Source organism: Sceloporus occidentalis, unplaced genomic scaffold (genome assembly GCF_023333645.1).
Source record: "Sceloporus occidentalis isolate IW3139 unplaced genomic scaffold, rSceOcc1.0.p SCAF_127, whole genome shotgun sequence".
NCBI classification, from domain to species: domain Eukaryota; kingdom Metazoa; phylum Chordata; class Lepidosauria; order Squamata; family Phrynosomatidae; genus Sceloporus; species Sceloporus occidentalis.
This window is the reverse complement of record NW_028317107.1, coordinates 1,727,989-1,753,865: the sequence shown is the minus strand read 5'-3', so window position 1 is coordinate 1,753,865 and position 25,877 is coordinate 1,727,989. Positions and strand designations below refer to the sequence as shown.

Here is a 25,877-nt window from a genome sequence, read left to right as displayed (position 1 = left end):
GATAAGTGGAACAGTCACCTAGTAGAAACGGTAGAGGGTAATACAGTGAGGGAATTTAAATGTGGAAGGGATATGGCTTCTGTATCTAAATCCAGTCCACGATGGTTTGACGTTCACATCACACTATTGAATGTGGCTCGGGGAAAGGTTGACCCGTCCTGTGGAAACATGTCATGGTGTCTCATTCCGGTGTTTGGAGTCTAGCCTTAATTCTCTGACAAGCGAGAAAACAAACCGACACTCGCAGCTTTTGTCGAGTGCACAATAGTTTGGCTGTGTAAGCGTGTGCGGACGGCACGTGACCGTGTTCTGTTACAACAGCTGCTGACTCGTTTGATGCAGCGGAATCTGAAAAGCTGAAGCTCAACTATCGAGGCCTCTCAAATGGATCAAAGTCTAAATGATAGTCTATCAACACTGACAATTCCTTATGGCTCTCGTCTCAGAGCGGTGAACAATGTGGGGAGACGGGGCTTAAATATATAAAGGATTTTTTACATACATATTACTGTGCAAAAGTTTGGAGTCACTTAGAAATGGCCTTGTTTTTTTTTTTAAGGAAAAGCACATTTTCCCATTAAAAAAAAAAAAATCCAGCAGAACAGACGGGGTTAATGTTGTAAATAACTATTGTAGCTGGAAACGGCTGATTTTAATGGAATATCTTCATAGGCGCCCATCACTCTTTATCACTCCCATCACTCCTGTGTTCTACTGGCACGTTGTGTTCGCTGATGGTTAGAAAACCCTTTTTGTAATTATGTTACAGCCAGAAATTTCCTTATTTTCCATGAAAACAGCTCGGTGATCCCAAACTACTGAACAGTAGTGTGTGTTTGTGTGTGTATATAAAATAAAACAGAAGGAAATGCTTTGTGTTTTAGGTAGAGCGAGTTTATTAAAATTTGCTCCGATGTGAATAAAGTACATTTTTATATCCCAACGTGCATACATTTAAACGAATTTCTCCATCTATAGATTATCTGCAATGAATTTAAATGGTTTCGAAATATGAATTATTGTGGCAATAAATATACTGTATTTATTAGTGAATTCTTATTGTTTTCAGAATTTAGTCAAGATTTTTCACAATTTGAAACCATTCTCCCCATTAATCGGATGTCACAATTACTAAAATTGCGGTGGGCGAGTGGCTTTACACCCCCCCCCCCCAAAAAAAAGGGGATCTAAATTTAAAAAAAAAATTCATATTGTCTAAGATCTTGTATTTGGGAATTATTTTTGTTTAGTGATTTTTGTTTTAAATGCATCTGTCCCAAATTTTTTATATATATATATATATATATATATATATATATATATATATATATAATGTTAATGATTATTTTTATCTTTTTTGTCCCCCACCCCCACATGCTTCCTCCAGCCTTCAGAAATGGTGGTTGAACACGCAGAGTTTGAGAAGGCCGGAAAGGAGCCAGGCCTCCAGGTTTGGAGGGTGGAGAAGTTTGACCTGGTGGCCGTGCCACGGAACCAGTACGGGTCTTTCTTCACCGGTGATGCCTACCTTGTCCTCAACACCATCAAACAGAAATCTGGGAAACTACAGTACGACCTTCACTATTGGCTGGGTAAATATATATATTTTTATTTTATTTTTTACATATTATCTAAAAATTTAGAAGTGAATCCATCGATGTTCTTCTCTCAACAGGCGATGAGTGCACTCAGGATGAAAGTGGCTCAGCTGCAATCTTCACAGTCCAAATGGACGACCATTTAGGAGGAGATCCCATCCAGAACCGCGAAGTTCAAGGGTTCGAATCGTCTGTCTTTTTGGGATACTTCAAATCTGGCATCAAATATAAGGTGGCTATCGGGTAGACATTTGTGACGTGAGCCCGTTTTGATGTGATTTGGGTAGATTATGGGGAGGGGGAGTAATATGGTGTACGGGAGGCTGGAGGAGAAGCTGATGCGCGAAGTGAGAAGCGGAGGAACCAGTTTTAGAAATTGTGCATGAATTATTTTCTAAACGGTGTTAAAATCAAAGAATAATGCTATTCATTTTTTTTTTTTTTTTTTTTTTACAATTTCTAGTTTAAAAAGTTTTTAAAAAACAATTTTGATCTTTTTTGTAAATTTTCTAAAAAAAATTAAATTTTTTTATTTATATTTACTTATTTCGTACCATCTTGATCATTTTTTAAAAATGTATTATTATTATTATTTTTCAGGCCGGCGGTGTGGCTTCGGGCTTTACCCATGTAGTGCCGAACGACGTGAATATCAAGCGACTTCTGCAGGTCAAAGGCCGACGCCTGGCCAGAGCCACCGAAGTCTCTGTTGGTTGGGAAAGCTTCAACCAAGGAGACTGCTTTATCCTTGATCTTGGCGATGTAAGTGTTCCTAGCGATTATAGACAGGTTTATAATTACAGGCGCATCAAAGCCGTGATTAAAACTTCTGAGTGCCTCGTAGGAAGGAGAGCCTCGATGCAAAGCGTTTATTAATAATGCCGCGATACGGAACATTCTGTATTCTATGGAATCACTGCTAAATCTCAGCTAGTAGAAAGCTTTTTATGAGGGGAGCCTACACTTTTTTTATTCCTAGCATCAGATTAAAAATCCGTTTTCAAAAATATTCTTCTGTTTTCATTTTTTTGCCTAATATGTTTTCAGGCAGCTGCATATTAGCCATTTGTATGAGTTATCGCTCTGTTATCCGAGTCTAATCTACTAGAAAAACCCCCTGACTCCTTATCATACTGCCTGTGAGGAACAATAGAATGACTTGGTCTTAATCACTCAGTGGACTCTCTGATTAATGAAAGTCTATGGAGGAACATACTTCATTAGCATTGCCATAAAGTGTCAGCTCAGTGTGGTTTTTGAGCTGGAAAAGTCACCCAAAATATCACATGATTGACAGCAACGGCGGCTCCAGGTCTGCAGATAAAGGGAGTTTATTGGAACAAAATGTCACCCACCTGCAGTGTACAGCACTAGAGGGTTATTGCAGTGTACAGCACTGGGGGGTTATTACTATATACAGCGCTGGGGTTTTACCCCATCGAAGAGTGAGCTCTTGTGCAGCATTGCTCACAATCATGTCGCTTGCAGGAGATCTACCAGTGGTGCGGTTCCAAATCCAATCGCTTTGAGAAGCTGAAGGCCACAACTCTTGCCAAAGACATTCGCGATAATGAAAGGCACGGCCGCGCCAAGGTGTTTGTGGTGGAAGAAGGGATGGAGCGGGAGAAAATGATTGAGGTATTTGAAAAAAAAAATAAAAAATCTTAATTACAGTGATTCTGTTTTTTCTTTTTTTGCACAAAAATCACAACTACTTCTGTACATATTTTATATTTTTTGTTACTCTGTGTTTTAATATTATTTATTATTTATTTGTAGATAATGCCGTAAAGCCCTCCGCATTTCACCCTTTGTCATGCGTTGCTGTCTATTAAAGTTGTGATCGTAGACGGGTTCCTTATTGGCGTGCGCCATTTCATATGACGCAGTATCAGAATTCTGTTGTCGGAAACGGTCTTGATTTTAGTTCTCAATCGTTTTGTTAAAAAATCTAAACTTTCCAAGCTGTATTTACACCTAATGCATCTCGAAATGGAGTGGCAACCGGGGAGGGATATAATATATATATATATATATATATATATATATATATATATATATATATATATATATATTGCAGCCCGTCTTAACCCAACCATTCCCATCCTATTTGCGCAGAATTCCGCGGTCAGGCTTTTCAAACTAATCCGACGCGTCTGCTTCGTTGTGCAGATCCCCCGCTGGCTTTGTGCATCTTCCAAAAGCAGATCTTATATCCAGGGCGCTAATCCACAAAGCCTCCTATAACTTTACAAGTTAAATGCCCTCCTGCAAATCTTAATGCCTCACCGCCATATATATATATATATATATATATATATATATATATAACTTATTATTATCTTTTATTTATATAGCGCCAAGAGGTTATGCAGCGCTTAATACAATACATAAATTCAAGGGATATGACAAGACTTGACAGACTAAGACAAACCGATACATTTGGTGGAGAGAGCCCTCCAAATTAGATAATAATAATTATATATAATATAATTATTTATCTATCTATATATATATATATATATATATGTCTGTGTATATACGGTATATATTATAGTGTGTGTATATCTATATTTGTGTGTGTGTGTATGTATGTATAATATATATATATATATATAAATGTGTGCCAACACTTTCTTCTGTATGAGATTTTTGAAATAAAAAAAAAAAAGGTTCTACATTAGACTTGTTTAATGTTTCGTAATTATTATTTTTTTAATTGTTTTTAAATATATATAATGTTGCCCTCAGGGTTGGGTGTAAGTACTGGAGAGAATATCCTTATTTTGATTTTTTTTTTTTCCTTTAATGAACTATTTTTTTTATATTTTTTTTGGAAGCGAGACATCTGCTGGACACTTTGTTTTCCTTGTTCTTGTATGGAGAAATATTTCAAAACTAAACACAATTTTAACATAAATGTCTGATATTTCTTTTTAAAACATAATGAAAGCTGTTGTTCCATCTTCTTTTTTGAATCTTCGTTCACTGCGGAATACCCAGAAGCATTTCTATAAATAATTTATTTAATCTCGTAAAATTTAGTTTCATTCAGAATTTTGGTCGGGGACACTTAATTGTCACGTGACGCAAAAGCACTTTTTTCCCATAGAAACTGGAAACCTTTAGAGGAGAGAATATAAGAGATCAGCCAAGTTTTATTAGCTAACAATCTAGAGAGTGCAATTAATGTGGAACAGCGCGAATCATTAAAAGCATATTTGTTGATATGTTTGTTGGTTTCCCATCTGAGCCAAAGTTTGTTTAGATTAATTTAATCAAGTTTTTCCATTCAGCAATTGCCGGTCTGATTGCTGTCACAAAAAAGTTAGAAAAAGAGAAATTTAGGAAATGGAGTGATTTTATTTATTTTTGTTTTTTGTTTTTTTTTAATATATATTTTTTCATCTGATATTAATTAGGTAAATAGAGCTTTTGTATTCATATTTTGAAATGTGTTTTTTTAATTTAATTTAGAATTGGCACAACAGGCAGAGCCTTGTAAGGTATATAACATTAACTTTTTTATAATTTTTTTTTTTTTTTTTATGTTCAGGTTCTGGGAGAGAAGCCAGACTTGCCAGAAGGAAGCCCTGATGATGTCAAAGTCGATTCCTCCAATAGGAAGCTTGCAAAGCTTTACAAGGTAAACTGAATGGAAATGCAGACGAATCTATAATACAATACAATACAATTTGTATCCAGATGGGAAAGCCCACCGTATTTTCATTTAAAAGCCGTTTAAAAAAATATATAGCGTATTTTTATTTTTATTTTTTTTTAAGCAATTTCCCAAAATGGTGGCTTTTTATACGTGTTTGTGTTATCTTGGCCTGATCTCTTTTATCATACTGCTTTGTCAATAGAAATAAAATGGCTGCGTCTTAATCACTCAGTGGGACTCTCTTGCTAATTTAGGTCTGTAAGGGAATGGAATTTAATAAGTATAAGCAGGAGTTCATTAGCATCGCCATAAAGCATCAGCTCAGTGTGGTGTTTGAGCACGAAAGTCACCCAAAATATCTCATGACTGACAGCAACGGCGACTCCAGGTCTGCGGATAATGGGTGTTTACAGATAGAAAACCAGGTTTTTGTCAATGCCAAATATATATATTTTTTTCTGTTCCAAACATCTTCACCCATACAGCCAAATCCTAATACCTATACTCCCAAATGTTTCTCCTTGAGGTTTCGAACGGAAATGGACCCATGACTGTGTCCCTGGTCGCGGATGAAAATCCATTCACACAATCCGCTCTCAGCTCAGACGACTGCTTTGTTCTCGATCACGGCTCCGACGGGAAGATATTTGTATGGAAAGGTTGGTACCAAAAAGACCCCAATGTCTACGATAGACTTCCGGAAGTCATCGATGAATGAAGACCGTCTTCTACCAAACGGCTGCTGTCTCATTACTTAAGGGGTCTTTAGTACATGGCTTGGGGGTCTTATCCAAGAGAAGAATAGTGATGCAAGACCCCATGATGTATCAGCCTACATCTTATACGGATTGATGGATAATTCTGTTACTCTTCTGTTATAGATCCTGATTTCGCACCATAGCCTGTTTTATTTTTAAGACCACTAATTAAACTCTTTGTAGGTAAGAGCGCAAACCTAGAAGAAAAGAAGGCAGCTTTGAAAACAGCCACAGAGTTTATCTCAAAAATGGGTTACCCCAAACAAACGCAGGTACGTCCACACGGCAGCTTCCGCTTCCAGTCCCACCACGACTAATATTTTATATATATATATATATATGTGTGTGTATTTTTTTTAGCTAATACGCTTAATTTTATTTAGCTTATTTGAGGATAGTATAAAAAAAATTAAAATTTAAAAAGAAAGATGCACACTGGGAAGGTATAGTTCAAAAAGATATTGTAAAGCTGGAACATAGTGAAAAGTTCCTTATCTAGAACCTTGCACCAGAGCTGGTCTTTATAAATATGACGCCCATCGAGTAATGACCTCATAATGTGGTTTTCGTCAAGTTATGTCCTGGATTAATGAGGTCATATAGGAAAAGAATGGGATAACTGCTTTTGTAATATAATATTTTACAATAATTCTAGATCATAAGTGGTGGAAATGTAGATTTCTCGTAATCCTCAAGGAAGCCGGTCATTTCTGGAAAATCCTGTTCTAGAGCAATGTTTGGGGTTTTTTGTGTAATTTTTTAATTTCTCCTAATATCATCTCTAGGTCCAAGTTCTCCCAGAGAGTGGGGAGACCCCCCTGTTCAAACAGTTCTTTAAGAACTGGCGCGATAAGGACCAGACCGAAGGGATGGGTATCGCCTACATCCCCAATCACATCGCCAAAATCGAGAACGTGCCCTTTGATGTCAGCACCCTCCACGATTCCTCCGCCATGGCGGCGCAGCACGGTATGGTGGACAACGGAACGGGCAAAAAACAGGTGGGTGTGAGATTTAGGTAGGAGATCCTGCGCTGTGAACTACGTTCTCTATAGTCTCTGTAGATGATAAATGTCTATTTTATATTTGACACGGGTCTTGGCCAGATCTTATCGCAGGCGATGCCTTCAGCTGCTCTGGAATTTCGGCTGTTTTCAGATTGGGGTGATTATTATTATTGTCACCGGTACCATGAAACAAACAAAAACCTTTCTCTCTCTCTCTCTGTCTCTCTCTCTCTCTCTCTCTTCCTCCTTTTTCTCTCTCTCTCTCTCTCTCTCTCTCTCTCTTCCTCATTTTTCTCTCTCTCTCTCTCTCTCTCTCTCTTCCTCCTTTTTCTCTCTCTCTCTCTCTCTCTCTCTTCCTCCTTTTTCTCTCTCTCTCTCTCTCTCTCTCTCTCTTCCTCCTTTTTCTCTCTCTCTCTCTCTCTCTTCCTCCTTTCTCTCTCTCTCTCTCTCTCTCTCTCTCTCTCTCTCTCTTCCTCCTTTTTCTCTCTCTCTCTCTCTCTCTCTCTCTTCCTCCTTTCTCTCTCTCTCTCTCTATCTCTCTTCCTCCTCTCTCTCTCTCTCTCTCTTTTCCTCCTTTCTCTCTTTTCCTCCTTTCTCTCTTTTTTCTTTCTCTTCCTTTCTTTTTTTTTTTTTTTTTAGTAATTTAACTCAAGAATAAAATGAATTTTCATGAAGCAAAACACTCTATCCACCAGGGGGCAGCTGGAAATTATTTTTTACCTTCCTCTGCCCACAATCCTATTCTGTATCTTATATACATAGAATTTGCCGGCAGATCAGACCTGTTCGGCAGTTTTTTTAGAATATGGCCTCTCGCTCTAACATTTTCTCCTCCTTTTGAAGTAAATCACTTTACGTATTGAAATGTTTCTGTTCGGTCTCCGTAGATCTGGAGGATCGAGTCTTCCGAGAAGGTGCCGGTGGATGAATCCCTCTATGGGCAGTTCTATGGAGGAGACAGTTATATTATTCTGTACCATTACAGCCACGGTGGGAAGCAGGGACAGATTATCTACACCTGGTAAATAGCAGCCTTTTTATTTTATTGCTTCAAACCCTTCCAAGAAACGGGAAGTACGTGCGTTCCTCTTCTATAGGAGTTAGAAAACTAGACAGCTGTTATTTATTACGGGCCATTACATAAACATTTACTGCATACCGACTTTTCCTCTTCACAAACTGAATTTTTATTTTCTTTTAACTTATTGGTGGCGGTTGGGGGATTTGTGAGGTTTCCCCCCCCCCCACTGACTGCACCTATTTGTGACCAGCAGGTGGCGCCCAATCCTCAGTAGAAACAAAACAATGTAAACCAATTCTGCTAGGAGGCCGTTCCACGTATCTAGTAAACCTAGTTAGAAAACTAGTCGCCTGTTATTTATTACGGGTCATTGCATTAACTTTTCTGCATACTGATCTTCCCACTTCACAAGCTGGACTCTTGTTTTCAGGAGCCATCTGTCTACCCCATGCATTTTAAAATCCCCTCACTGTATTAGCCTCTACCACTTCTCCTGGGATGCTGTTCCACGTATCTACCACCCTCTCGGTAAAGCAAAACCCAAAAGTATTCTGTGAATAATAAGCAGCACTTCGCGTTGCGTAATAAAGGCTTGTCATGGGTTCTGCTATATTGTTTATCTCATACAGGCAGGGAGCTGATTCCACTAAGGATGAGATAACCGCTTCCGCTTTCTTGAGCGCCCAACTCGATGAGGAACTTGGCGGCGGCCCCGTTCAGGTGAGCAGCTCCCTACAACTCGTATCCAGTTGCGAAATGTTTTCCAAAGCCGGATAGAAGTTATACTTGGTCATGCTGTGTTGTACAACGCTAATTATTATTTATCGTCTTTATATAGCGCCGTCATATTCCACAGAGCTGCACAATGGACATAACGTTATATGTAACAAAACAATGTGACTTACGATCTAGAGAGCAAGTTGAAAAACCTAAAAGAAAAGCGTTAATAAATTCCCACTTTGCCACCTCTGACATCATAGTGCATCCTGGTATGCAAATTAAGTATGCAGAGCTTCAGTACCAAATATTAAAGGCACGTTTTTAGCTTATCACAGAGCCCCTGTCTGTGTGGGTCGTCCCTGCGGAAAGTGGGACTGGAGACGCCCCCCCCCCCCGATTATAAATGAAAACGTATGAAATTTAGTGAGGACTTGTGTATTTAGTACCATAGAGGGCCCTATTTGCCACCTGCTGGTATCAGAAGTTGGTGTTGTAGTCGGCATTATTCTTATGTAGCCATTATGGAGTTTCCATCTTCACAAAATTCTGTTGAGTGATTGTCTCCACTCAATCCCGTTGTTACAATGTTACATCATCAGTGATCATGGTGACACTTGTTGCTTCACTTTAGTTTGTAGTAACTGTCGGAGGGCGTTCTGACCGCACTGTGTACGTTCCTTTAACCCTATACTGCAAACCTTTCTTTTTCTTCCTTCTTCCTTGCAGAGCTTTGGGGGGTCCAGATCCCAGGTATTTGCACGTCTAGGATTGAGTGGCCATAGTTCTCACCGTAGCTCACGAAGCTGCATGTAGATCTAGAAGCCATAGAGCCTGCCTAAGTGCACTAACACGCGTGTAGCATAATAGCGTGGGGTCTGCGTTGCGTGTATCGCTTTGACTTTAGCCCTTCGAGGCTTTGTTGGCAAAATAAATCCATTGGTTGCTATCTCGCTGTAAATGCTGTAGTACCAAGTGGAATGTTGAACGTTCTATGGAACAGCAAACATTGGCACTGATAACATTAATGTTACTATATTAACATACTACTAATAGAAGTGGAATTAACATAAGGCTGAGGGTGCTGTTCCCGTTATTTATTCGGTGGGTGCTGTTCCTCCACCTTTCCTGCATCGAAGCTACGAAAATATATAATGTAATGTTCCCGTGTGAGATGCCGCCAAACCCCTGCAACCAACTAAGATTAAAGATACCGGAGATTCTATGACTGTGTCTCTTTAAAGAAGGGTAACTAAGTGTGAGAGGGAGGGATCAGTCAGTAATTCTGCCGTGGTGATGGTTTGATGGTCTTATCACTAAACTAACGCACCTTCCGTATGGTGGCCTGCAGACGCACCCACCAAAAGTTGACCGAGGAGGTCTGGCTTGTGACGTTGCACGGGTGACTTTTTCTACTAAACCCGCCGCATTTCAAATTCTAGAATTAAACAAATTCTGTGAGATGTGAGAATGTAATTCAACCTCTTAAATCCTAGGTGCGAGTTATTCAGGGCAAGGAACCCGCTCACTTGTTGAGTCTGTTCGGTGGGAAGCCCTTGATTGTCTACAAAGGAGGAACCTCCAGAGAAGGGGGTCAGACGACAGATGCGGCCATTCGTCTGTTCCAGGTCCGCGCGTCTTCCTCTGGGTTCAGCAGAGCGATCGAGGTAAGGCGTTTGATCGTTTCAGAGGTTTAAAGGGACCCCTTGAATTAAGGGGTTCAGCTGCTCGGAGGAAGTCCATCACCCCTAGGGAGTTTTGATACCTTTTTGATTGATGTGCTCTTGTCTATGTCCACTTTGGTTTAGATAGTATTTGTAGAAGTTGTGCCTAGGGGCACTTGGCAGGGCGGGTGGCTTTGTATCTTACCATTACCATATTTTCTTCCTTAAAGTGAAAACAAGGCATGGCCAGCGAAACGCGCCGCACCAAGTGTCTTTTCTGTGCGATTCTAAATAAGTTTTTCCTTCCCATGCTGTAGGTTGATGCCGCTGCGAGTAATTTGAATTCCAACGATGCGTTTGTCCTGAAGACTCCCTCCTCTGCCTACCTGTGGATCGGCCAAGGTTCCAGTGAGGCCGAGAAACGCGGCGGCCAAGAATTATTGAACGTTATTGGAGCGTCTGCGTCGGAAATAGCAGAAGGAGGAGAAACTGGTGAGTAGTAGTGAAACGCGTTGAAGAATCTTGGCCACAATTGGGGCAGACTATATGACTTCACCCAGTACTGGGTACGCTTTCTGCCCGTCACTGACAGTTTCCTTAGCGCATGTGTCTTTTGGAGGGATTTTTATTATTTTATTACTTTGTTAAAAGAAAATAATAAAAATAAATAAAGCCAATTTTCCATTGAGAACATGGATTAGATAATCTTGCTTTGGACAAAAGTATTCCATTTATTCATTTTTTTTTTTAATTACAGATGATTTCTGGGAGGCCCTGGGCGGAAAAGCTCCATACCGTACCTCTTCACGGCTCAAGGACAAACTGAATGCCCATCCCCCGCGCCTGTTTGCTTGTTCCAACAAGACCGGCCGCTTCATAGTAAGTGGTCTCTGTGAAACCCATAGAAGTTTTAGAATATTCCACTATCTTCGCTCTAAGCCATTCCAAAATACTCATCGTCGTCTTCTTCTGTAGATCGAGGAGGTTCCAGGAGAAATTACCCAAGATGACCTTGCCACAGATGACGTGATGCTTCTGGACATCTGGGACCAGGTCCGTTGATCACAGAGAGAAGGGCTTTTTTTTCTCTCTGGTCACAATGATTGTCAACTTACCAGTAACTTCACTTGGATACAATGTCGAGTGTCTTTGGAGTCGCACTGTATCCACCTAATGTGTCGGTTTGTCTGAGTCTGTACATTCTAGTCTCCTCAGATCCCTCGAATGTATCTGTTGTAAGAAGTGATGCGTAAATTGTTGGCACTATATCAATAAGAATTATTGGCAGTGACCCAATATCATTGTCTTCTCCACCTGTCCTACTATTGGACATTCCTTTCCCAACGCCCATTTTTAACCCCATCTGCTTAGATCTGTTCAATGGTTTCTCCATGGTTCTTTCCTAGAATGTCTAGAATGCTAAACTGTATCCTTGTTTCTCATCCTGCTTCCATCGTTATTTTTCCCCCAAATTGGAAAGCCGATAGACCCTCTCCTCCATGAATTTATTTGGTTACTTGATAAGGGCTTTTGGACTGTAAGCTCACAAGGACAGGCCCGTAATCTCCTCCTGTATCTCTCTTCTGTTTCTTTGCGTTATTGTTAAACTTGTATTCTTCTGTAACGGCGCTGAGACTCTACCGGAGCTCCATTCGTAACAATAAGTTGACCTCTTTTCATCCAGGTCTTTGTCTGGATTGGTAACGATGCTCACGAGGAAGAAAAGAAGGAAGCCTTGTCCTCAGGTAAGTGCGTTTATCTGTACGTTATAAATAACCTGCTCTCTCCGGTACAGACACCGGGGAGGAGGAAGGACTCGGTGTTGGGGGCAGAAATTTATTTAACTTCAGCTGCTCCCTCTGCGTTTAAAGGTGCGCCGTGCCTTTAAGACACAGGGCCCCAGGATCTTACTAAAGGACCGTATTTCCTTTTACTTCAGGCTATAAATTTTAACTTCCTAGAAAAGTGCCGCACATTAGATTTTTTTTAACCGCTTATTGTGTCTTTCAGCCCACAAATATATCGAAAGCGACCCTGCCAAGAGAGATAAGAGGACGCCAGTGGCGGTTATCAAACAAGGGTTCGAGCCTCCTACTTTCACGGGCTGGTTCCTGGCTTGGGACTCCGATTACTGGGCCGTTGACCCGCTAGAGAAGGCTTTGGCTGAACTCAACATGTGATTACGGATCGTAGGCTCCTTCTCGGTCGTCCTCCCTCTTAGTGCCTTCACTGCCTGAAAGCTTCTCCGACCCGCTAGACGAGTTTCATTGCCCCCCCACCCCCCACGAGCAGTGCAATAACCAAAAAAAGTTTTGTTCTTGTTTATACCGTTAATTCAAGTTGTACTTTTTGAATATTTAAAAGCAATAAAGCTTGGAACAGAGGCTGGCCGGGTAGTATTTGGTTTAATTTCCTGATGAAAAAGCAGAAGAAACGTTTGCAACTGTTCTCTTTATCCATTAATTCAGAGCGATTCTAAAACAAATAAATAATAATAAAAAAAAAACACACAAAGCCGGACAACTGTTCAAGAACAAAGATAAATACATTTATTAAACAGCAGTTAAAAAAAGTATTTAAAATAAGAAGCACTCAGAAATTTTGGGGGAATAAAATGAGAAACCAAAAAAAAATTGGCATCAATTAGTAGTAAAGATTTTTTTTTTTTTTAAATTTAATTTCAGATATAAAAATGAATTAAATTTATATTACATTATAAAGCGGCACTAAAAGGTTGGTTACTTAAAAAAATATTCAGAATCCCTTTTTTTTTTTTTGAAAAGGTATGGAAAAGGATTCTAGAGGCTGATTGGTGAACTTATTAACACATTCATTTCCAGGTAAGTCGTAGACTTAAAGTTAAATTTTTATGTGCAGCAAATTTTATATTAAATTTGGGGGAGTTGATCACAGTAATCCTGTAGCAAAATTTCAGGTTTTTTTTCTCTATATTAAAGTGCTTTATGTAATTTTACATTTTTTTTTATTCCCCTGGCTGTATGCGAGAAAAGTTCATCTATCCTGCTGTTTTTGGATAATGATATATAACGTGGTCCAAACGGGCAGATTTAACATTTTTTAATTTTTTTTTTTTTTATAATTCTGAACGTGAATTTGTTAAATTACGGTTTTGTACTAAAATAAGCAATTATTTGAGAAAGAATTGGAATTTTTTTTGGAATTAACAAAAATGTTAAAGGGATAACCTGAGGTATTCCTGGACCCGAGAAACTTGGCTTTAAATTTTTTTTATTTTTTTTTACCAAATATGAGGGGGAAAAAACATTAAAATTCAACTTGTTTTATCAAAACAAAGAGCACTTAAAATGATAAAAAAAAAATATCTTCTAGAACAATCTGGTGATAGAGAACAGAGACGGACTAACGTCTCCCCAACGACAGGGACGGGACAGCGCGTTTCGCGTCTCGTGACCGACGCGGCCGTCGGTTTACTTCCTGCCCGCGGAGACGATGCCCTGCAGCATGTCGATGGGCAGCGGGAAGACGATGGTGGAGTTCTTTTCCGCCGCGATGGTGGTCAGCGTCTGCAGGTAGCGCAGCTGCAGGGCGGCTGGCGATTCGGAGATTACCAGGGAGGCTTCTTTTAAAGCCCGGGAGGCGTTCATTTCTCCTTCGGCGGCTATAACCTGCCAAGAAAGAGAGGAAACATGAAGTCTAGCAGGGGGGCTACCGATTGTTTCCCCATAGAAACAGAACCTGCCGGCAGATCGGCCCCATTCGGCCCCCGTCTAGTCTGCCCGTTTCTCCTGCTGTAAAGACTCAAACCTTTATCAGTCGTTGGTCTCGTCTTAGATTCAGGAGCCGTATGTCTATCCCACGCATGTTTAATCCCCTCACTGTATTACCCTCTACCACCTCTGCTGGGAGGCTGTTCCACTTATCTACAGCCCTGCCAAAAAGGACTGTTGTAGCCGTTGTGAACTTTACACCAAGTCTATCCTTTTGGGCGTACGGTAGTAAATAATAATAAAAAAATGATTTTCTATTAATATACGTAGGATAAACAGTTGCAGAAAATGTGCCTGTGAGGTCAACAGCTGCAACGAGAGAAGGAAACGAGGCGTTTAACCGTGAAAACACTGCTTAGGTTTAGAGGCATTTCAAATGGTACTGCCTTCGAGTAGTGCCACATATCCACTACTCCTTTGTTTGCAACGCAATTAAATATGCAAAGTGTATAGGTTTGCCCCGTTTATGAAAATTAAAAATCTGTTTGCTCGTGCGATGAGACCGACCCAGTGAGGGAGAAAATATTTCAACAACGCAGCCAGGGGGGGAGGGGGTCTCCACCGGTTCCTAAAATACAGCCGCCTGCCAACAGGGCCCCCAACTACCCCGAGGAGCCTTTTAAGGACGGCCAGGACTTGGATTCCTTCCCATCCCGGAAGCCGCTATCAATAACCGCCTGATCTCGTGACCTGGAACAGAGAACGCTCTCCAGATGGGGTCTTAAATGCACCAGCGATGAGATACCGGGTGCTGGCGGACGCTTCTGTTACCTATTGCTGGGTATCGGGGTAACAGAGTGGGGCATTTAGAATAATGGGTTTATTTACCACGTTTAATATATAAAGCTGGCTATACACATTATTGGGGCTTTTAGGGCTGTAGAACCCTGCGATCCTCTCATACCCAGCAAACACTTAAACACAAATCTCCAGGAATTTAACAAAAAAAATTAAATGTAATAAACAGGATTTTTTTTTCTTCATTATTCCATTAATGTAAAGTTTCTAAAAGCGGTCATTTTAAAGCAAGTTACAGGATTTTGTAGAACTGATTTCACAACTCTGTGCCCCGTCATTACACATTATATATTATATACACACACATACATATACACACACACACACACACACACACACGTTTAAAAGTTTGGGGTCATTTAGAAATTTCCTTTTGGAAAGACAAGAACACTCCTTTGTCACTCCCATCACTCCTGTGTCCCGATGGCCCTTTATCACTCCTGTGTCCCGTTGGCCCTTTATCACTCCCATCACTCCTGTGTCCCAATGGCCCTTTATCACTCCCATCACTCCTGTGTTCCAATGGCCCTTTATCACTCCCATCACTCCTGTGTTCCAATGGCCCTTTATCACTCCCTGAGGGACGGATCCACAGAACGCGCCGGGGATCAGCGGTATCTCCATTAACCAGCGCATTAGACGGATACAGAGGCCGACGCGCCGGGAGACGATCTGGCTCAGTGGGTTTTGTCTCTTGGTAGACGATTAACCGACCTATTCCATACCAACAGACTATTTAAAGAACCTACATAGCGCAGCCAGGTTTAACCCATTAATACCCAAGGCTATTCCCGTTCATAAAGCGGAGACAAATATTTATCACATCCCGAGAATTACTCGAGGACGCTACGAGCGCTGTTAGCCCATAACCTTACCTTGGCTCTGGCTTCACGGGTGGCCTCTGCTTCGGCGGCCATTGCTCTCTGTAGCTGGACGGGCAACTTCACGTCCTTAATCTCCACCCGCTCGACCTTAATACCCCAGTCATCTGTGGCAACGTCCAGGGTAGACTGGGGTGAAAAGAAATTGGGTATAGAAACATAGTTTTAATGAAGATGGCAAAGAGGGGTCTACACCTTGGGTTTAAGGACGGGGGTCTCGGTCGGCCATCAGGGTGTATTTTTTGCCCGTCGAGGTCACTCACCTGCATGTTATGGGCGATTTCTTCTCTGTCGGACAGGATCTGGGACAGGTTCTTGGTCCCCAGCACGTTCCTCAAAGTGGTCTGGGCCAGAAGCCGGGTGGCGGAGTCGGCGTTGGTGATATTGGCCACGGCCAGGGTGGCATTTTGGACCCGATAATAGACGACCCCATCCACGCTAACGGTGACAGAGTCCTTCGTCAGAATCTGCAAGCAGAAGAGGCAAAAACCCTGCTTTATAAAGACATTTAAGTCGTTTTATTCCTTTCTCTAAATCACATAAAAAAAAAAACACAATACAAAAAGTTTTCAGTTTCCATAGCAACCGGCTATCAGACAACAGACTTCCAATCGTCTTATGATTCCGATTCCCCCTGCTCCAGACGCAGAGGTTTTGTATTCTAATAATTATTATTATTCAGATGGAAGGGAGTTACTGGAACATGATGCAAGATATTCCGACAACAACAACAGCCGCCGCCTTACTGACTGTGAGCAATTAAATCGGCCGGAGACTCGAGAGACCTCAATACTTCGGCGCGGGTACCTCGTCTGTTTACAAGGCAGAGGAGACATTGCTCGGGGATGATACGAAGCAGAATTATTCTCAGAATCGGGGCAGAGAGCATTATTCTCGCCCCACGGCGTCTCATGAAATACTTTGTATACGCAAAGCCATTCTTGAGAGAGTTTTTTAAATAGTTGGGCGAAGACTCGTCTCCTTACTTGGCAAGAATGAAGCCGTCAAACATTATTCTGGCAAAGGAGTCACATAAAGCAGAGGGGAAACATAAATCTGAATATGTAAATGAGTGAGAGCCAAGGTTTTCCAAGGTGTCAGCACAAAGCGCTCACATCCGTGACTTCTCTATAGGTATCGATGCCAGTTAGGGGTTAAATTACTCCAGTATTTACCAACAGCCAAGTTATAAACACGACACTTCTCCAATAATACGCTGGTGTCATGTGATGGTTAACCCGGCCAACTAAAACAAACTGCTAGTGAATAAGAACAATTGAAAAGCTCGCAGCAAGTAATGTGGTTACAGACGCGTTCCACATTCAGATCGGCCCCCATCCGGCCCCCGTCTAGTCTGCCCGTTTCTCCTGCTGTAAAGACTCAAACCTTAATCAGTCGTTGGTCTCGTCTTAGATTCAGGAGCCATATGCCTGTCCCATACATGTTCAATACCCTCACTGTATTACCCGCTACCACCTCTGCTAGGAGGCTGTTCCACTTATCTACCACTTTCTCAGTAAAGTAAAACTTCCTTCCATTACATCTTACATCAGTAAATATAGAATTTTAATTTAAATTACAAGTTCCATTGATTTTGATGGTATTTTAAACATCCGACGTGCAGGATGGCTGAGGGGAGTTAAATGTATCACTCCCATCACTCCTGGGTTCCAATGGCACGTTGTGTTTGCAGATCCAAGTTTAAGTTTAATTGGTCATAAGAAAACCCTTTTTGTAATTATGTTACAGCCAGAAATGTCCTTATTTTCCATGAAAACAGCTGAGTGACCCCAAACCATAGTGTTGGTTGTATTTATGTATCATTATTATATATATATATTGCTTGACTATTATTACAGATGAATGGAGAAGAATAGACGGCAGTTCGCCTCCGTTGTGGGTTAGTCTTCCTTATCTATCAATCATTCACAAATTGCTAGATAAAGGATCTGAACCTTCGATAAATGGAGCCACTAATCTCCAAAGTTCAAACTGAAAAAGCGGGTAAATATTTCCATCGGATTGACATATTTTTCCAGTCCGAGTGACTCAAACTCTCCGTAAATCCTTGCTTATTTGTGACCAACCCCAGATACTTTATTACCTGCACATTCTACTAGAGATCCATCACCCTACGTGACTCAGGAGCTCCTTCTGCATCAGCGATCATAGTAAGAAAATATATCGCTTGCCATAAAAATCCAAATATCGCATTTTTCCTACCCCCTTTTCAGATGGGCGGCAAATAGTTTGCTTAATTGGACTACAACGGTTGAGATTAAGCCAGTCCAAGGCAAAGTGGGGCAGTAGGAAACCTTAAGTCCACCAAAAGCCCCATTCAAAGACGCCATGTTGGTAGACCCTTACCTCTTGAGGGGGAATGTCAAATGAAATGGTTCTCATGTCCACCTTGATGAAACTGTCGGTGCACGGGAGGACGAAGAAGAGACCTGCAGAGGAGAAGAGATTTAGCTGAGACGATCTAAGAACGCAGGAGATCACCAAAGGTTCTAAAGGTCTACTGGCGACCAAAGTCATGGAGCGTCAGGTTCTACGGCTCACAGCCGGGCGGCCGAACCCAGCCAACATTCTCACTAACAAAGAATACTGGAAATTAAATAAAAATGTAACAATTCGCATAACCGGAGTTCCAGAGAGATGCCCACCAGAGAGATGCCCACCATAAGCACCTGTCTATTGTTGGAAGAACTGTTTAAAAAAAAAAAAAAAAAAAAAAAGGGACAGCTGGGAAATATTTGCATTTGGTACGAAGATTTCGCATTATTTCACTTAAATTAAAAATGTAATTTAGTATCAATAACGGCTACAGACCTGGTCCTTTGGCTCCACCGCGCAGGATGCGCCCCAGCCTGAAAATAATGGCTCTTTCATATTCCTTTACAATCTGAAACAAGCAAAAAGAAGAACCATGGAATGAATATAACTTAAGCAGAAAACAGATGTGTGGCTCAATCCTGTGGTTTATGCTCTTTAGATGTAACGTAAGGAAATTTTACTTTACTGAGAGGGTGGTAGGTAAGTGGAACAGTCTCCCGGCAGAAGTGGTAGAGGGTAATACAGTGAGGGTATTAAACATGCATGGGATAGACATACGGCTCCTGAATCTAAGACGAGACCAACGGCTGATTAAGGTTTGAGTCTTTACGGCAGGAGAAACGGGTAGACTAGACGGGGGCCGGATGGGGCCGATCTTCCAGCAGGCTCTGTGTCTCTCTGTTATTTATTTGGAGAGGGGGGCTGAAGATAAAATCATTTGACGTACGTCTCTATACAGAAGAACACTGTGTGTCGTTACCTTTATGCACATCCATACTGATAACGGAAAGGTGATAACGACCAGGAAGAAAGAGAAGATGACCAATATCCAGCCGCAGCATCCCAGCCCGCCGTCCGACTGACCTGCGAAGACACGGGGAGGTCAGGCATTTAAACGCAAAGTCCGCAGGCCTAAGAGGAGGTCATTCGCAACCTGGATCCGTCGTTTAAATAAAAGGCGAGGTCATGCGCTGTTAACATTCTTACCCCGAACACTCAGCGCTCTTTAAGGTGTTTTACAGGTTAAATCCTTTGTGATTCTAGACAGCAGGTGATAAAACAAATAGGAAAACCATAGAGATGCGTTCTCCGAGGGCACCACGCAACCGGATGATACCTCTTTATGGTCTGTCTCAGAAGAGAAGAGTGATGAAAGTTTCCTCCTTGAGCATTAACCCCGAGCGCTGTATACAGTAATATAACCCCCCCAGCACTGTATACAGTAATATAACCCCCACCGCTGTATACAGTAATATAACCCCCAGCACTGTATACAGTAATATAACCCCCAGCGCTGTATACAGTAATATAACCCCCCAGCGCTGTATACAGTAATATAACCCCCCAGCGCTGTATACAGTAATATAACCCCAGCGCTGTATACAGTAATATAACCCCCAGCGCTGTATACAGTAATAACCCCAGCACTGTATACAGTAATATAACCCCAGCACTGTATACAGCGATGCCGGTCAGTGAGATAAAACCAGTTTCTCTCTCATTTTGTTCCAATAAACCCCCTTTATCTGCAGACCTGGAGCCGCCGTTGCTGTCAGTCATGTGATATTTTGGGTGACTTTCCCAGCTCAAAAACCACACTGAGGCGATGCTAATGAAGTCCGTTCCTCCATAGACTTTCATTAGTCAGAGCATCAGGCTGAGTGATTAATACGAAACCATTCTATTGCCCCCCACAGGCAGTATGATCAGGAGTCGGGGCGTTTAGTAGATCGGGGATCAGATAACAGAGCGGGATACAAATGGCTGATATGCAGCTGCCTGAAAAATATTATATTATGGGGCAAAAACTACAACAGCGCCAGATTTTTTCAAACATATTTTGAATCCGATACGAGGAATAAAAGAATTGGTGGAAGTTGCTCTTTAAGCGCATCTATTAGAAAGAACTGCGATTCTTCTACACGGAGGAAGAGGAAACACAAAATATTCCCGTAATTCCTTCTTTATTTATGAGAAGAAGGTTCTGTTGCTCTCTTCTCGCTATTCTACGTCAAGCATTCGCTCCTCGCCCAACTTAAAGCTTTAGGAGGATCACGGCTGACCCTTTGAATGTAGGGACTGCACGAAGAGCCACGGGAAATTATTGGTGCTATATAAATATATTTTTATTATTATGTTTATTATTTTTATTTTTAATATAAATATAATCCTAACCTTATGATTAAAAACATTAAAGTCCAGGCGGATCAGGGCCGTCTATATTGCCATGGAGACGTAAAACGGAAGCAATCCAGCTGCTTACGTGAAATATATAAGATAAGGCTTTCTAAGCGACTTGCGGTCTCATTATACGAAAAGACTGCTCATGAGCGAAACGCGTCGTCGAGGAATTAATGATTTTGTAAATAACGGGGTGCTAGATCAGCACAGCGAGCATGCAGCAGGGAAGAGGGAGCTTCATCTCCTCGCACGAGCCGATTGGCTGCTTTACGCAGAACTACGAGACACAGAGGAGCCGGAGAGCTGCAGCTTCTGCTTAAGTTAAATGCACCTAAACATGCCTTTCCGGTTCGTCGGGTTACGGCATGAAACCCCGCAGCCCTCCATGGAGACCTTCTCTGTTGTGTACACACAGCTGACTCTACCATCTCCGATGTTTTGCCGTTCCCAGCGGCTGCATCTTGGGACCCGTCGAAGAAAGCGAGAGACGATAAAACTAATTGCCGGCGACGGGATTCTCTCTTAAGAAGGGAGCGTAAGGAGCCGTCCCTTTGTTTAGTATCCAAGCAGAACGCGTCGTGTACACAAGCGCCGCAAATAGAATTACTCGACGGAATAAAGGAAACCTGACGCAAACTCAAAGATTGAGTGCCTGGTAAAGAGCCCGGGAGATAACGGCTCGGAAACACTAAAAGCAAACAGCAACCCGCCGGCGTCCGATAACGCGAGGCGAGCAAACAGCGCGGCGGAGTCTGAGAACAGAGGAGAACAAGAGACATCCTCGGTCACCAACTGCTTCCTGAAGATCGTCAGCTCCTCTGCAACAATTTCCACAGGGGTTCCCCCGTCAGGGCCGGTGACGTCACCCAAAGCCCCAGCCCCCCCAAGCCACAAGCGTGTGGCTACGGGTTTAAAGTTGAAATTCTGCCAACCCAGCGAGAAATAGTCCAAGTCACCCAAAAAGTCTTAAAAACCTACACAGGTCCCAGCGCGTTTTACACCGACGCTCCGGCCATTCTGTGCTCGTTAATTCATACGTGTGGCCCCTTTAAATTTCTACGGCGAGAGTCTTTCGTGGTGTTCTCTGGGAACGCCGCGGGTTTGCTGGTCTATCAAGATTTGGATGTTGCTTTCCTGCCACTGATTCGGTCAGCCAATCAGTGGCGAGAAATGGCAAACCGAGGATGACGGGGGAAGCTGCAGCAACAGGGCTGCAGCTTCGCGGGTTTTGGTTTGAAGAACGCATACTGAAGAACTCCCAGAGGTGTTAGGGTTACTCACAGAGTACTTTCATAGGATTCCTTCAGTAGAAGGGGGTGTCCGGGGACATTAAACTGTCCCCTTTAACAAATGTAGGAAAAGCAGGTGCTGCGATAAATACCCCGAAAGAAGCTTTAGCTCTAGACCTGAGGGGCATCAGAGGGGAGGAAAAATAATGACCGCACCTTTAATTGAATTGTTGGAGCTACATAACAAGTTAATTGGTGACAGTTTAAGTATCACGAAGTATTTACTGTAGATAACGTAGGAAGAAACATTCTTTACATGGCTGAGCGCATCCAACCAAATAACAGTAATAACGCCGGCGATAAGAAGGGCTGATTGCCAAATGTTACGGCTGCAGCGGAAAAAGATGGACTTTGGCTAATTTTAATGAGATGGGAAATATTTATTTTGATTACAAAATGAATTCCTCCCAAGTGTCCCCCCCCCCGATCCCCCTCTTTTCTAGGAGGTCAGAATGTTTGCTTCCATTTTTTATTATACAATAGATATGTTACTGAATAAATAAAATAGTCTTATAGGTAGTCATGGGAATTAAAAAAAATTTTTTTTTAAATGAATAAAATAATGAATTTTATTTACGCAATTGAATGTATACACAATTCCTACATGTTATTGGAACATATATATATATAGTAAAATAATATTTGTTAATGTATCATCTAGCTGCTGCCTCAATACAAGATATATGAAAGTTTTGGTAAGTACCCTTTTCCTCCTCTGATGCCCCTCTTTCCTCCCCTGATGCCCCTCTTTTCTAGGAGCTCAGAATGTTTGCTGGGTATGAGGGTATCGCAGGGTTCTCCGGCCCTAAAAGCCCCGATAATGTGTATAGAAACAGCAGGAAACGGCTTTATAAATTAAAAGGGGTATATAAAACCCATTCTTCTTCTAAATGCCCCACTCAGTGGCCCACACCAATAGCCGCCAACAGACCAAAAGTCAGTCCCTAATATTAAAATGTTCCTAGAATATTGGGATCTGTAATAATGTAGTTTCGGTATATATTTACGAGTTGATTTCTGGAGCTAACGATTTCTTCAGAAGGTATTGCGCTCTATTCCCGTACCTAACTATTTCTTCAGAAGGTATTGAGCTCTATTCCCGTACCTAACTATTTCTTCAGAAGGTATTGAGCTCTATTCCCGTACCTAACTATTTCTTCAGAAGGTATTGAGCTCTATTCCCGTACCTAACTATTTCTTCAGAAGGTATTGAGCTCTATTCCCGTACCTAACGTTACACGCCGGCTAATTTCTTAATATTCCTCATTGCAACATACGGGAAAGTTGGAACCTCGATGGCCTTGAGTTGTTACGACAGATAATAAACCTCATCAGTGGTGTAAGAGGGAAGGTCGTTCAGTGATTATTTGATATTATTAAACATTCTTCTGTTTCAGGCCGCCTTCCGATGAAGAATTTAATACCTTATACGACCTTCTGTAAGAAGACCAGAGATTCTGGGACGAAGAATGGAGATTTAGGTCCGAAAGAGGGACTGAGCTTCCAGATTAGGGACAATTTGGAAAAAAGAAATAAGATAGCGATATAAGAAAAAAATCTTTATGTCAGACATTATTAGGAGGAAACAGCATTAATACCCACTTTAAGGGGCCCTAAAGTAACCACTGAGTAAGCATTCATCCCAAAAGTCCTTCCTCACTGCCCTTCTTTCCTCTCTTCATTCCCCTCTTTCCTCCCTAATGTGACCTTTGCTTGTTGTGTTGTTTTTTTGTGGACTGAGAAACTTTTCCCGGCCACCAGCCCTATATATTCGGCACCGGATGGAGACGGATTGATGGAACCAGCAACGAGAGAGAGTGAGAGTGAGAGAGTGAGAGAGTGAGAGAGTGAGAGGGAGAGGGAGAGAGGAAGAGTAATTTTAATACATGAAGGGATTTAACAGGAGGGAAGTTTATTTCAAAAGGAGGAATAAAGTTACAACAAGAGACCGGAATCCAACACTAGACGATCAGAGACTGAGATGGTAGTAGATAAAGGTTACTTTACTGAGAGGGTAGTAGATAAGTGGAACAGCCTCCCAGCAGAGGTGGTAGAGGGTAATACAGTGGGGAGATTTAAACATGCATGGAATAGACATACGGCTCCTGAATCTTACTGAGCGCACACAAGTCTGAGAAAGCATTAACAAAAACAAATCAACAGGGAATGAGTTCACAAGAGCTTACAGTCTATGACCAGCTAGGATTCCAAGTACAAGGACATTAAACCCATTTATGCATACATACATACATATATATATATACATATACACACACACACACACACACATATATATATACATACATTAAAACACATTTAGCAGAACCCCCTAAGGTAAGAGTTAATGCGGAAGGGCAGTGATTTATAGGGTTAATGGGAAGGGCAGTGATTTATAGGGTTAATGGGAAGGGCAGTGATTTATAGGGTTAATGGGAAGGGCAGTGATTTATAGGGTTAATGTGTAGGTTGCTCTTTATTACAAAATTAATTTCACATTCTTCTGGAAGGAATTTAACCCTTTCAGCCTTTGCCAATCAATTGGCAACAGGTGAAGCTTTACCCAAAGAGTTACATGGAAACACCGTGGAAGTTAAACAGTAAATATTTTTTTTTATTTTCAAATAACGGAACTACAATATTTGTAAATATTTCTCGTGTTTGGCTTCAAAATATTTATACACAAAGAAACATTCGGGGAACTGGTGGGATTGGGCAAGTTAAATAAAATGGGAATGTTTAGGCCCAAAAAGTACTTTGTAAACAGGATACGGAGGGAAAAAAAAAAGGAGCCTCGACAGATCCCATTTTTTTTTTTATTAAGGTGCCCCAGTGACAGCTGCAGGGTGGAGACAGATGGCAGGAGTCAGGGGATTAAACAGCCAGGACTGGGCACTAAACAAAGCAGCAAATACTGTATATGAGACCAAGGGGGGCAAATGCATTTACCTCAATACCAGTAATACCAGTAATACCCAGTAATACCCAGTGCTACAGGCTGGCACCCCACAGATGGTGCTGGCATCTTACCAAACCCAGGCACTGCAGGACAGGGTCATCCTGCCACCCAGCAGGGGCAATAAAGCACCAATGCCACCCAGCAGGGTTACTGAGGCACCAATGCCACCCAGCAGGGGCAATAAAGCACCAATGCCACCCAGCTGGGGCAGTCAGGCGCCCTGTCACCCTCCCCTCAGACCCCACCCCATACCCTGTTAACCCGTTCAGTCCTGCGATACCTTCCAAGTCGGTGACTCTCCGGGGCTTAAGCTCGCTGTCCCGGTTATCTGCCATGGCGGGGAGACCAGGGGGTAATAAGGCGACTTCCGAACAGCCCGAGTATATAACGCGGACTCCGCTCATAGCAGGGCGGTAACAGCCACTCACAGTGCCCCACCCCCTGTGTACAGAACCTCCTCAGTAACTCCCAGTGCCCCACCCCCTACGTACAGCACCTCCCAGTGCCCCACCCCCTTAGTGCAATGCCCCCTCCAAGTACCTCCCAGTACCCCACCCCCTTAGTACAATGCCCTCCCAAGTACCTCCCAGTGCCCCACCCCCTGTGTACAGTACCTCCACCAAGTACCTCCCAGTGCCACACACCCGGTGTAAAGTACCTTCCCCAGTGAATGCAACAATGCAGCAGCACCCCCGGCTTGTCATTTTTTGTTTAGTTTCATATATATTAAATATCATCATATAATACAGTAGTAGCAATGTGCAGGAATTAAAAAAGGACTGTACAGGTAATCCCATGAACGCTGGCAGGTATGCATTTTCTAAATGCATTAAGTATCTGGCAGTATATATATAAGGAAATGGGGCTGCCCTGCATTACTGTCCTTTTATTACCCCAGGCCTTGATTTGGGGGAAAAAAACAATTTTTTTTTATATGTATAAACTAATAAAATAGCAGCACAATTATTTACAGGTAAATGGTTCCCTCTAGTGGTGATTCGCGCACATTACACCCGCTTCCTTATACTGAAATCTGTT

General features: G+C 42.0%; 2 protein-coding genes across 2 annotated transcripts; one reads left to right on the top strand and one right to left on the bottom strand.

The window, feature by feature from the left end:
- The first annotated feature begins 1,393 nt into the window (after nt 1-1,393).
- On the top strand, nt 1,394-12,609 carry LOC149281825 (gelsolin-like). Its single transcript, XM_089498928.1, has 16 exons — nt 1,394-1,592; nt 1,676-1,830; nt 2,199-2,360; nt 3,087-3,236; nt 5,155-5,244; nt 5,789-5,921; nt 6,204-6,292; nt 6,806-7,021; nt 7,915-8,048; nt 8,678-8,768; nt 10,262-10,432; nt 10,747-10,921; nt 11,187-11,308; nt 11,405-11,482; nt 12,114-12,174; nt 12,440-12,609. Exons 1-16 carry the CDS (start codon nt 1,397-1,399, stop codon nt 12,607-12,609), a joined length of 2,193 nt encoding a protein of 730 aa, XP_089355054.1. The 5' UTR covers nt 1,394-1,396.
- A 1,269-nt stretch (nt 12,610-13,878) lies between these two features.
- LOC149281824 (stomatin-like) lies at nt 13,879-25,174 on the bottom strand. Its single transcript, XM_089498930.1, has 9 exons — nt 25,136-25,174; nt 23,556-23,569; nt 22,362-22,377; nt 19,174-19,272; nt 18,690-18,762; nt 18,225-18,307; nt 16,121-16,324; nt 15,852-15,986; nt 13,879-14,076 (listed from the first exon to the last, which is right to left on the bottom strand). Exons 1-9 carry the CDS (start codon nt 25,172-25,174, stop codon nt 13,879-13,881), a joined length of 861 nt encoding a protein of 286 aa, XP_089355056.1.
- Between the last annotated feature and the right edge of the window lie 703 nt (nt 25,175-25,877).